The sequence below is a fragment of the Tetrahymena thermophila genome (genome assembly GCF_000189635.1).
Source record: "Tetrahymena thermophila SB210 genomic scaffold scf_8254813, whole genome shotgun sequence".
Taxonomy (NCBI): Eukaryota; Ciliophora; class Oligohymenophorea; order Hymenostomatida; family Tetrahymenidae; genus Tetrahymena; species Tetrahymena thermophila.
The window spans coordinates 563,997-576,994 of NW_002476569.1; the positions used below are offsets into that span (position 1 = coordinate 563,997).

Genomic DNA, 12,998 nt, shown 5'->3' on the forward strand with positions numbered 1-12,998 from the left:
GAATCCTTAAAAGTAGATTTTCAGTAAGAAAAAAAAATTTTGTTTGATAAAATATATTGGTTTGTTTGTTTATTATCTTTTAAATCAAATAGGGGTAACTAAGTAAGTTAAGAAGATAAAAAAATTATTTTATTAGATATAAAATAAAACTGTTTAGCCTTGAAGCAATTTTTATATAGCTATTGAAATATACTAAGTTATAATTATATATTTTAATAATTTATTTAACTATTTTAAAGGCTATTTAAATTAATTTGATAAATTATTTTACTTTTAAACATCTTGTAAATCTTGTAGTAATTTTTATTTATGTTTTTATACGGATAATTTTAAAAAAATTTTTTATTTTTAAAATTTTTAAATAAAGTTTATTCTTTATAAATATCATAATTGGATACAATATATTAGAACTAATTATATTGTTAAACATATTAAGAAAAATATCGTATAAAATTTTAGTGGTTATATATTAATTAAAAAAATATCAGTTTGGAGTTTAAGTAAAATTTTTGAATTCATAAATTTATTTAAAATATTTATTATAATTATTAATACATTAATTAAATCCTAATAAGCTATAAATCAAGTGAAGCTATAAATTGTATTGCCATAATTATTAATGATCATTTAGCTATTAAATTTTTTTCTTTAAGTTTTTTTAACAAAATAATAATTATTTAATAATTTTAATTTACTATTGATAATGAAAATAATTTTAATAGGGTAGCCTATTATAAATACAATGTTAAATCACTTGCAAAAATCATTGAAAACAAACAATCTGTAAGTAAAATATTTAAAATGAAATAATTTAAATTTTTAATAATACTCAAATTAAAAAGAAGAAAACTAAATGAGTTCATTTGATAAGCAAACTTTAAAAAAAGAAATTAAACAAAACTAACCAGAAATAATTTCAATTTATTTATTGAAATACATATTATATGCATAAAATTATTTTTTAATTTTTTTGTACTGAAGCCATTTATTTATCCTGCTGCTTATTTATATCTATAATTAAATATTTTAATCAGCTATTTGAATAAATAATGGATTTTATATTTTATTGTAGATATTTATATTTATTAATTATTAAAAATAAATAAATAAATAACCATGTTATCATTCGATGATTATTAGTATTTTTTAAGCTGAAGATTTTTTTTGGCATTTTGACAAGTTTTTTTTTAATTATAATTTGTATTGCAAGAATAATAAAAACTATAAAGGTAGAAATAATGTATCAAGTAAAAGCTTAAGAATTGCTAAACTACTATAATAAAATATAATTAATTCATAAGCAAACAATCGATGAATTCTTAAGATACAATCAATATGTTTATGTAAAAGACATTATAAATAATCGTTTTTCTTTAGTTGTTCAAGCCTAATCTTTAATTGATCAGAATATAGTAGCAATCGAAATACTATATAATAACTAGATAAAAAAAATTAATCACAAAAAACTTGAGAAATGTGTAAAAATTTTAGAAAATTTGGCTGATGAGAAGTATATTCTTTAGTTTATTTAATCTATTTAAGATTTGGAGTATGGGAATGTTGCTATTGTGACTCAGAATTATGAAAGTAATTTGATAAATAGATTGTTTTTAAAATAATAAAAATGTTTAAAATACAATTTAGAAAATTTAGCTTCTATCCTTGAGAACAACAACCTTACTATGAGCTAGATATATGCTTTAACATATTAACTATTAAAGGGAATACTTTTATTCTAAGAAAAAGGAATAGTAATTAAAGATATTTAACCATAAAATATTCTCTACAGTTCTTCTAAAAATTAGTTTTTGTTAAGTAAATAATATTGATCTTAAAGATAAATAAAAATATTGTTGTTTAATAAATAAATAAGCCTATCATAGATTTTCTAAATTTATAGAAAACTCTAAAAAAGAAGTAATTAAACTTGTAAAATATTTTACTTTTTTAATCTTATTTAGCATTAAAAAAGAAACTTGAAGTATCTATCACCTTAAGTTATCGATAAGATCAAACCGTACAATACCTCTGTAAATTATTTGTTTGGTTTAAAGTTATTTAATTCTTTATTTTTAAGGACGATGTTTATTCTGTAGGGGTAATTATCCTCGAAGCATTACTTTAAAGAAAAATTTAAGGTATGGAGTATATAAAGCTGAAAAGTTAATCTTTGATTGAAGTTATTCCTGATATATAAAGTTAAAAAAATCATGAATTTGTCACCAATATTTTATGTAGAATGCTAGATCCAGATAGGAATAAAAGATATTAACCACTGATATTACTATAATAATTAAATAAGTTAAAAGTGGATGAAAAATAACTAAAATTCTTAAATTTAGAAGTTACTATTCAATGTAAATAAGAAGTAAAATAAGAATTTTAGTAAATAGAGGAATCAGAACAGCAGGAAATAATAGAGGAAGAGGAAGATCCTAAACTTAAAGGATAAATAAAGTAAGAAGGAGAAGGAGAAAATTTGTTACAAGCATATACCAGATTGGTAAAATCTCACAAACAGGACAACTAAATAATAGATTAAGGTCAACCTTTACAAGCCAAATCAAGTTAAATAAATCAAAAAAAAGGTAATTAAATTTAATAAAAATATTTTATTAGAGGCTAATTAATTATCATAGTTTTTATTTTGAATAAAAATACATTAATATAATAAAGCTTAAAAATTAATAAAAATTAACTGAAGTACTAAAGTCAAAAAAAAAAAATGAAGTTTAGAATCAACAATGTTTTGATTTATTTATATTAATAAAAAGAAAACAAGGTTTTGTAAAAGTGTGAAAATAGAATAGTATCATCTGAATCTGATATGAAGTCAGATATTACTGAGGATTAAATAGAATTTGAAAGCAATAAGAAGGAAATTAAAATCAATAATATTAAAGATATTAACAAAGCCGAACAATATGAAATAATTAACTTTGATTTTAGGTAATTTTTTATTTATCCTAAAGCCAATATATTAAATTCTAAATTTAACGCCTCAGCTTTTTATAACTCCAATTTTTAGGGTTTTATTTATCTAAAGAAAGCATTGCAGTTTAATTACTTACTGTAAAAGTTCATATATAAGTGCATAAAAATATTGAGAGTCTTATTTTAAATATTGAAATATAATTTTTACAAAAAATTAAAATTAAATATTTTGATGACAGAAAGTTTCCTATTTTTCATTTAATATATCAAAATAAATATATCAGAAAATAAATTTTTATTTTATACATAATGTTTAATTTAATTATGTTAATTTCTAAATATTATTTCAATAATTGCTAATAAATAAATAGTGATCATTCATTATATTTTAGTATTGCAAAGTGATTAACTAACAAAATTAATTTTTAGTAGAAAAATTATAAAGATTTCATTACGATCAATAAATAATATTAACAAAAAAAGTAAAACTTGTTAGATACTTTTCAATTTATAGATAGATAGATAGATAGATAGATAGATAGTAACCCTATAAAATCTAACAAAATCAAAAAATGCTGTTCTACCCAGATGCCAATTATCCTCCAATAATCAATCACATATACAATATTACTTTACGCTCTCAGGGCAGGAATTCTATCTTTCATTTTAAATATTCACATTTCTATGTGTACCACAGTTAGTTATCCTACTAGAAGATATTAGATGTTTTATCAGCAGCAGGATTTTTAATTATATTTTATTTTAATATTTTGATATAAGATTAACCATTTAAAGTCTTTTACAATTGTATTGATATACTTAAAAAATATTTGGTAATATCTCAGCTTGATATACTTTTTTAATTAATTAATTAATTAATTTTTTTTAGCTTTAGAAAATATTTTTATTAAAATAAATTAATAATTTAATTCAAAATTAAAATTTGGTAAGAATTGTTTAATTATATTTTACCTAATTTTTTTAAAATATTATTGTTAAACTGGATTAATTTTGTGGATAATACTCAAGTTTATTAACATTATATAAAATTTTCGCTTTTAATAAAATAAAAAACATTCATGCTTATTTGGGAATTAATTTTATAATTTTTATTATTATATCAAATACTATATTTTAATTTAATTAATTTAAAATTATATTGAATTAGATATGATAGAATTTTTGGGTAAGGTGCTTAGTTCTTAGGATTGGCTTTATAAAGATGTTAGAAAATGACATATTTAAATCTAAACTTTGAGTAAATAATATTTTACCTGAAATGAAATGCTTATAAATCAATCAATCATCTTAATCATTAAATTTTTTACTAAAAATATTAAAAGTGGCTCATATAACCTAAAGGATTATAATAAAAAAGACTTATTCTTATCGTAATTATTTTTAATAACTTTGTAATTTAATTTAAATTATTTTTGATAAAGGCAAAGTTAAATAAACAAAATAAAGCAAATGGAAGATGAAGGAATTATCTTTATCATGCAAACCCTATAAAAATGCACTAATTTGAAATCACTTAACCTTAATTTATCGTATTTTTCAACAAATTTTTTGATTTAAAAATATTTTTTGTAAAGTTTTATTTTGATTATAAATTAATTGCATTATTTATGAATAAGTAACAATGATATAAGTGTTAAGAGTGCTTAGAATATTGCCAACTATTTAAATTAATCTTAAAATATATTATTTTTGAGCCTTAACATTAGGTATGTGTTATTTTAAATATTGGAAACTATTAATTAATTTGTCAGCTCAAACTCTTTTAATATTAATATTTTAAAAGCTTTAATTATTTACGAGAAGGAGTTTCTTATATAGCTTAAGCATTGGCTAAAAACCAAAATTTAATTTCTTTAAATTTAAATTTAAGGTAAAATTTTTGATAAGTTATAATATTTAATTAAAAAATTTTTTAATAGATTTACTAGTATGGAATAAAAAGATTTGGATAATATAGCTGAGTCGATTGGAAAATTAGAAAAATTAAATTTTTTAGATCTTAATTTAAGGTAAAACAAATAAACAAACATTTTAAGTAAAAAAGATAAAAATCCACAAAATTAATTCAATTAGTTAAAATTTCACTGAAAAAATAAATCTCAATAAGTTAGGAAAATCCTTGTAGCAATGTAAAAATTTGGCCAATTTCAGTATCAATTTGGAGTAAAATTAAATTAGCTATTTTTGTGATTTAAACTGTTAAAAATTAATTTTTTAAAGCTTTAATTTCGTTTCAATAGAAGCGATATAACAAATCCTGATGGGAATAGAAAACTGCAGCAGTTTAGATTCTTTTTCTTTATATCTTTAGTAATTAAAATATGAAAGAAATACTATTTAATGAGTTTAATTTAATTAATTTTTATTATGATAAAGGTCTATTCATAATCAATAGCATTATTTGGCTTATTATTAAAGTAAAGTTTCACAATTTGTCTAGTGTTTATGCCTTGGATTATAAAAATTAGCATCAATCTCTACTCTTTTAATTGATCTTAGGTAATTATCAATAAATTTGTATTTAAATAATTCTTTATTAATAATTAAGCTAGAATCTACCTTTAGCAAGTAAAATAAGTCAATAAATAAATAAAAATAAATAAATACAGATATAAAATTTGAATTAGAAATAAATTTAAAATAAAAAATATAATTAATTTTTACTTGAATTTAAATAAAGTTGTAAATCCTTCTAATTTTTAAATTAAATAAAATTTATTTCTTAAAAACCTAATCTTCATTTAAAATAAATAATTAGCTGTAACACTCTATAGATAGATTAAATTAAATTAATAGCAGATTCCTTAAAAAAGTGCTAAAATATAAAATCTTTGAATCTTTAATTGAGGTATTTATACATATATACATACATATTTTACTTGAATTTTTTATTAAATTTTGTCTTAATATTAAAAAAGAGAAAATTGGGTTGATGTTGAAGGCTTAAAATATATCGGAATCAGTCTAGAAGAATCCTAGAATATCAATGAGCTAGAACTTAATCTTGAGTAAATTCAATTAATTTATTTATTATTTAATTAAATTTTTGTTTTAATTAAATCTTTATTTTTATTTTATTTTATGAATAGAACTTACAATTAATTTAGTTTTATTTTTCAGTGTTTACTTCAATTAATAATTTAGAAAGTTTAAAGTTTTATCTAAACTATATATTTGTTTCAAAAAATACTAATATTTTGCTCTAAAAACCTAATCAATTATTTTATTTGAAGTTTAATTTATATAAATCAGAAAAAAATAAAAATTTTTTATAAAAAGAAATAATAATTTAGGATAAAAAGGTTTTAATGACTTTACCTTAAGTCTATCTAAATGCATAAATTATGAATTTCTTGACATTAATTTAAGGTGAATAAATATTTGTTAATTATTTCAAAAAAAAATTTAAGTTTCTATATTTATGTTTGAATAGCTAAAATAATATCGGAATAGATCAGGCAGAATTATTTGGGCAGAGTATCTCAAAATTATAAAACCTCAAACATTTAAGTCTGAATCTTGAGTAAATTTTATGGATTTCTTTGACTAAAATACAACTTTTTAATTTTTCTACAGGTCAAATAAAATTGGAAAAGAAGGTATTAAAAGTATTGCACAAGGAATATAAGCATGCATAAATATAACATACTTGTCACTTAATTTAAGGTAAAGCTTGTTTTTAATCAATATAATATCGAAATAATCATATTTATTACCAAAATTTTTTATTTATCTCCATCAAATAAGAGTTTTCTTTTTTAAATTTTTTTAATAATTTTAAATAAAATACCCTTTATGTTTAATTAAATCTTTTAGTTAAGAGTGCATTATTTCAAAAATTAATAAAAGCTTTTAAGGAGGCATTAATTTAATAATATTATCTAAATTATAGTAAAACTAATATGAAATTGAGTTCAGTGCATGTTTTAGCATTTTGTTTGAAAAAATGCTCAAAAATTTATGATCTAAGCTTAAATTTAAGGTATATCAATAATTTAATTATATTAATTAATAAACTGAATAGTATTTAAATATATTTCAGTAGGAATAAGCTTTAGAATCAAGCTGCAAAAAGTATTGGGGCTATTTTTTCACAATGCTTGAGTATTAAAAAGGCTAGTTTACACTTAGAGTAAAATTTATTATTTATTTTTTGGTATTAAAATTAAAAGAGAGTTAGTTATATATATCTTAGTAATATATATCTATTAACAATTTTAAATTACATTAAATACATCACTAGATAGAAAGCATTATCTTTGTTTTTGATTGATTGATTGATTGATTTATAAAAATACTATAATTTAACTTATTTAATATTATCAATTATGTTTGGCAGAGGAAATACTTTTGACAATTTAGGACTAAATGATATTTCTGTGCACTTTTAAAGTTGCAAATAACTTCATTATCTTAATTTAAGTCTCAAGTAAAATTATTGCAAATAAAACAATTATTTTATTTACTTATCATATAATGTAGGTATAAGAATTAGCAATTTAACTAATTTAAACTAAATAAATTATCAGTTGATAATCAAATTAATGAAGTAGAAAAATAAAATTTAGAAGAAATTTTATTACAAAAGTGCCAAAAATTGAAGGAATTAATAATTTTTTGAATATTGTGTATTTATTACTTTTATTTGTTGTTCTTTTAAAAAATAAATAAAATAAGCATACTTATCTAAATATTCATTCATATTCATATTTTTCAATAGAAAAATAAATAATTTTATATTGATTATAAATTCAATTTTTTATTAGTAGCCAAAAAAGTACACTCATACATACATACATACATACATACATACATACATACATACATACATACATACATACATACATAAACAATTTAGCTCCTGATGAAAATTTAAAAAAAATAAATGAAAATTTTATTTGCATAAATTGAAAAATTTTAGATCGGAAATAAATATATGTTTTTATCTTTTTTTCCCACTTTACCCATCAATAAATAGTCTTTATCCCACTTTCTTTTCATTAAATTCTTTATAATTTTATACCTATTCAGCATATTATTATTTTCATTTATTTTAATGTGATTAATAATAAAATATTGATTGTATCTTATTATCCAAATATAATGTAAATTATACTAAATTCTTTGAAGAATATAATCTATCAATATTTTTAAATTTTTAATAAGTAATACTGGTTTTTTCATTTATTTATTTTTAATTATTTCAACATCAAATAAATGGACAAAATATAAAATGTTTACTATATTTACAAATTTACTAGCTGAATATATTCATCCATATTTTACTATTTTTAAGAAATAAGCTTAATTCAATTTTTTAAAAATTTGAAGAATTTTATTGTTTTTTGTATTGTATTAATAAGATTTTATGAATTTTAAATTGTGATTAAAGATTAATTAATTATTTATTTATTTATTTTAATAATTTGTTTTCTTTATAATAACTAAATAGATTAGATAGATAGATAGTTATTGAAATTAAATTAATAACAAAGTAGAAATAAAAATGTATTCCACTAGGAAATAAGAGCTCTTTTAATGCTTAAACTAAATTTAAATTAAATAAAGACAGTTAATTTAAGATTTCTTAAAGAAGTATGATTATATATACGAAAGAGAGATCTCAAAAGGCCACTTTAATATTGTAGTATAAGCCAAGTCTGCTAATAATCATAATTGCAAAGTAGCTATTAAAATCTTGAATTATGAGTACAACTCCAAAATAAATGTTGAAAAACTGAATAAATAAATAGATTTTTAAGATAGCTTGAGTGAAGAGAAATATATTCTTAAGTTTATTCAATTAATTTAAGATTAGAAATATGGTTTTACTGCAATCATCACAGAATACTGTGAAGGTTTTTATTCTAATAATCAATAATATCATTAAAAATTAAAATTTTCAAATATAAAATATAAAGCAACTTTAGCTTAAGTTCTTGAGTAAAACAATCTCACAATCACATAAGTTTATGCTTTAGCGTATCAGCTTATAAAAGGTTTAATTTTGTTATAAGAGAAAGACAAAGTCTTAAAATATATTGAACCAAACAAAATATTTTACAGCATATCTAAAAACTAATTTTTGTTAAGTAAAAAATTAATTAATTAGCTTAAAAGATAATTAAATTAAAATTTGATTAATTAGCTTCAATAAATATTTCTTAAGTCATTGATTCACAGTATGATTATGATGATGTAATTTTAAATATCTCTGGTTGATTTTAATTTTTTCTAAGCAATAATTAGGAAATTTGAATTATTAATCACCCGAAGTTATTGATAAGAATAAACCTTATAAAATTACTGTAAATATTTTATTTTATCTATTATTTATGTACCTCATCAAATCTTTTGTATTTAGGCTGATGTTTTTTCTATAGGTGTGATTCTTCTTGAAGCTCTACTTTAAAGAAAACTGAAAGGCATGGAGTATCTAAATCTAAAAACTTAAAATTTGATTAGTGTTTTTCCTGATCTTCCAAATTAATATAATGATGAATTTGTAACTAAAGTTCTAAGCAAAATGGTAGAGCCAAATCTAAGTAAAAGGAGTTATCCTTTGAGTTTATTACAAGAGCTAAATAAATTTAAAATAGATGAATAATAACTTAAACTTATCAATATATAGTAAAATATGGAAACTCAAGATATTGAACCTTAAGATTTAGATCATCAAGAAAATATTTTTGAGGAAGAAAATGTTTCTTATGTGGAAATTGAATAAGAAAATAAGTAAAAAGATAAAAAAAATAAGAAGGATTTAGATTAAAATATCTATGAGGAAGAAAATGTTTCTTATGAGGAAATTGAATAAGAAAATCAAGAATAAAAAAACAAAAAAGATTAAAAAACTAAAAGTAAAAAGGTAAAAGATTCAAATATTTAGGAAGAAGAAAACTTTTCTTATGAAGAAATTGAAAAACAAAGTAGGTAAAAAGATAAAAAAAACAAGGATAAAATGAAAGATAAGAAGGATTTAGATTAAAATATTTCTGAGTAAGAAAATGTTTCTTATGAGGAAATTGAATAAGGAAATCAATAATAAAACAATATAATAACTAAAAATAAAAAAGCATTAAATTAAAATAGTGATGAGGAAGAAAATGTTTCTTATGTGGAAATTGAATAAATAGATAAGAGAAAAGATAAAAAAAATAAAGATAAAAAGTAAAATAAGAAGGATTTAGATTAAAATATTTCTGAAGAAGAAAATATATCTCAAGTGGATATCCAAGATGAAACTGAATATAATTCTTAAGAGGAAATTAAACAAGAATATCAGTAAGAAAAATAGAAAAAAGATTAAAAAAATTAGAAAGAAAAAAAAGTTTTAATTAAAGTCGACATAAAATAATTAATTTTGAATTTAATTTTAAAATTTAAAATTACAAAAAATAAAATTTAAATATAAAAATATAATGACTGTTTAATAAAAAATGCATAAGTTCAAAATGATTTGAATCTGCTTATTTAACAATTAAAATAAGACAATTAGAAAATAATAAAAAATTTTCATATTGAAGACTGTTAGCCATTTTATGAAAAAGATGATGACGACTATCAAAAATAAATAAATATTATTGATATCAAATAAATACCTCAATAATATAATTATGGGATAGTTGAAATTGAATTAAAGTAAATTCTTAATTACATATTTAAATTATTATTTATTCATTTATTTATTAATTTGTTAAACTTGAAAGTTATTAATTAAATATTTTATGAATGATAAATTTTAAAGCTTAAAAATATTATTTGAATAAACTTCTTTCTTTAATAAATTTTAATTTATTTATTTAGAATAAAATATTTTTATTAGAGATATAGGTAGTGTTGAAGAAGAAATTATGAATCTGGTAAGATTCTTAAAAGAATGCTAAAAGATGAGATTTCTAAGTTTAAATGTCGAATTTTATTATCAGTATTTAACTATTAATTAATATTTAATAAATAATTATTTATTCATTTTTAATTAAATTATTAATCATTAACTTCATCTGAAATAAATTTAGTTATCATAATAGCTACGAATATTTGTAAATTTACTATTATCTTAAATAATTAACCATAAAATAAAAATTTTATTATATGTAGGAAAAGAACAGATATGTGCTAAGACTTACTTTGTATTTAACTAAATTTATGCTTTAATTTAGTAAATTTAATATCACTAAATCTAAAATTAAAGTAAGTATTTAAATTTAAATTTATTTAATTCATTATTTGATTTAATGAATAAACAAGAAAGTTTCAAAACTAATTAATTAATTAATTAATTTATCAAATCACAAAATTTTAATAAAATATTTTTTTTAGTTTAATTTAAAATTTAATATTTCTATATTCATAATGAGTTAATAGAGTGTTTAAATCACAATCTATTTATTATATCTAATCGATTTTTAAATAAAAAAATATTTATATTAAATTTTTCTACTTAAAAACTATTTATTTATTTAGTTTTTTATTTAAATTAGAACCCATTTTGTAGGAGAAGAATCTATTGGTAATTTAATAGGACGGTGTAAAAATCTTTGTTTTCTAAAGCTAGATTTGACAATATAAAATTCGTTAGGATCTATTTGTTAAGAGGTTCCTCAAAGAGTACCTAATATTTCTTAAGGGTTAGCTTAATGTTAAAACTTAGTTGATTTAGATTTGCGGTTATAGTAAACAAACTATCAAAAATAATTTTTAATAATTTAATCTTTAATATATTTTAGCGGAATTACTACTTTGGATATATTAGATATTGCTTATTGCTTAACTCAAATTCAAAATTTGAATTTTTTGAGCTTTAATTTAAGGTTAGAATATATATTTATATTTATTTTGATAAATTAATTTTAAGGATAAAAATAAAAATATATATTGTTATAGAAATTGCTAAATTATTTAAAGATGTCATCAATTTGTAAATCACTTGAAAGAGTTCAAAAATATAATTGTTTTAAAACTTGATTTTAAGTAAATATTGGTTTTAAATTTAAAATAAAATTGGTTAAATTAAATTTTATAAAAAAAGTTCAACCGGTATGAATTATAATGATTTAATTGACATACTACAAAGTTTTTAGTCATTGGAATACATGAAATTCTTAGAATTGGATTTATCGTAAAATACATACTTTAAAATAAATTTGAGAGTAGAAAAGGATATATATAGCATAAATATATTTTTACATAGGTCAAATAAATTGAATTACACAATAAATGAAACATAAATAGAAGACATAGTTTACAAAAGTTTAACTCATTTGACTCTAGATTTATCGTAAAAAAATATTAACTCAGATAGATAAATAAATAAATAACTATATTTTTTTATTAAAAAGAATTAACGATTTAAATTAAAATTAAATAAATAATATAATAAAAATCTTTAAATCTAGTGAAAATTTGAATTCTTTACATTTAAATGCACGGTAAATTATTTTTAAATAAAAAATAAATTTAATATTTTATCTTATTAGTTCAAACGTTTTCAAAAGAGGAGAAGAAGAAGAAAATATTTGCTTTGAAAAATTAAAAAATTTAACTCACTTAAGCATGATTTCAGAGTAAATAAATAAATAAATATTTATAAAAATGATATTAAATTGATTAAAAAGAATGAGTAAGTAAGTAAAAGAAAACTTAAAATTAATTTTAAAAAATAAGAAAAACGTTTTGTATCATATCTAATTCAGACTGTATTGATATGAGTTTTTATAAGTGTAAAAAATTAATCAGTTTAGATCTAGCATTTTGGTAAGTTTATTTATTTATTAAGGAATATATAAAATTATTTTTTTAAATATTATTATTAATTTAAAGGTTTTCATAAATAAATAATGAAGATTTAAATTAAATTGGATTGGGATTATAAAAATGTAGCCATTTAAAGTCTCTTAAACTTCTTATAAAGTAAACTAAAATTAATTAAATAAAAGTGATATATATAAAAATAATTTTAAGATTATATTTAAATTGGAATTATTTATTTCTTTTATATTTTTATACATAAAATAGGGGTTGCTAACTAGGTAAGGTTAGTT

General features: G+C 18.8%; 3 protein-coding genes across 3 annotated transcripts in view; all 3 read left to right on the top strand. All coding sequences in view use genetic code 6, as the record gives it.

Moving 5' to 3' along the window:
- The window catches only part of TTHERM_000365550 (transmembrane protein, putative), a gene marked incomplete at both ends in the record, with an annotated part of 332 nt that extends 146 nt beyond the window's left edge, over window positions 1–186 (top strand). Inside the window, 2 exons of the mRNA XM_012795478.1 lie at window positions 1–12; window positions 93–186. The exon at window positions 1–12 is cut by the window's left edge and continues 146 nt beyond it. Of these exons, the coding sequence (XP_012650932.1) occupies window positions 1–12; window positions 93–186 (106 nt within the window). The remainder of the gene's footprint in view (window positions 13–92) is intronic.
- Window positions 187–1,238: 1,052 nt separating this feature from the next.
- On the top strand, window positions 1,239–7,576 carry TTHERM_000365561 (kinase domain protein; the record flags this gene model as incomplete). The annotated part of the gene is made up of 24 exons (XM_012795479.1): window positions 1,239–1,587; window positions 1,645–1,815; window positions 1,874–1,917; window positions 1,962–2,030; window positions 2,078–2,588; window positions 2,775–2,949; window positions 4,103–4,192; window positions 4,278–4,325; window positions 4,377–4,484; window positions 4,572–4,661; window positions 4,739–4,825; window positions 4,875–4,964; window positions 5,029–5,118; window positions 5,176–5,265; window positions 5,332–5,454; window positions 5,714–5,803; window positions 5,874–5,963; window positions 6,235–6,324; window positions 6,389–6,478; window positions 6,532–6,621; window positions 6,848–6,937; window positions 6,998–7,087; window positions 7,295–7,384; window positions 7,438–7,576. The coding sequence occupies 24 exons, from the start codon at window positions 1,239–1,241 to the stop codon at window positions 7,574–7,576; spliced, it is 2,994 nt and encodes a 997-aa protein (XP_012650933.1).
- Window positions 7,577–8,461: 885 nt separating this feature from the next.
- The window catches only part of TTHERM_00367560 (kinase domain protein), a gene marked incomplete at both ends in the record, with an annotated part of 5,932 nt that continues 1,395 nt past the window's right edge, over window positions 8,462–12,998 (top strand). Inside the window, 18 exons of the mRNA XM_001007471.3 lie at window positions 8,462–8,813; window positions 8,877–9,047; window positions 9,104–9,153; window positions 9,320–9,500; window positions 9,555–10,596; window positions 10,781–10,882; window positions 10,974–10,997; window positions 11,056–11,148; window positions 11,439–11,630; window positions 11,685–11,768; window positions 11,842–11,928; window positions 11,987–12,076; window positions 12,149–12,235; window positions 12,297–12,386; window positions 12,435–12,521; window positions 12,622–12,711; window positions 12,778–12,867; window positions 12,973–12,998. The exon at window positions 12,973–12,998 is cut by the window's right edge and continues 148 nt beyond it. Coding sequence (XP_001007471.3) covers window positions 8,462–8,813; window positions 8,877–9,047; window positions 9,104–9,153; window positions 9,320–9,500; window positions 9,555–10,596; window positions 10,781–10,882; window positions 10,974–10,997; window positions 11,056–11,148; window positions 11,439–11,630; window positions 11,685–11,768; window positions 11,842–11,928; window positions 11,987–12,076; window positions 12,149–12,235; window positions 12,297–12,386; window positions 12,435–12,521; window positions 12,622–12,711; window positions 12,778–12,867; window positions 12,973–12,998 — 2,938 coding nt within the window. The remainder of the gene's footprint in view (window positions 8,814–8,876; window positions 9,048–9,103; window positions 9,154–9,319; window positions 9,501–9,554; window positions 10,597–10,780; window positions 10,883–10,973; window positions 10,998–11,055; window positions 11,149–11,438; window positions 11,631–11,684; window positions 11,769–11,841; window positions 11,929–11,986; window positions 12,077–12,148; window positions 12,236–12,296; window positions 12,387–12,434; window positions 12,522–12,621; window positions 12,712–12,777; window positions 12,868–12,972) is intronic.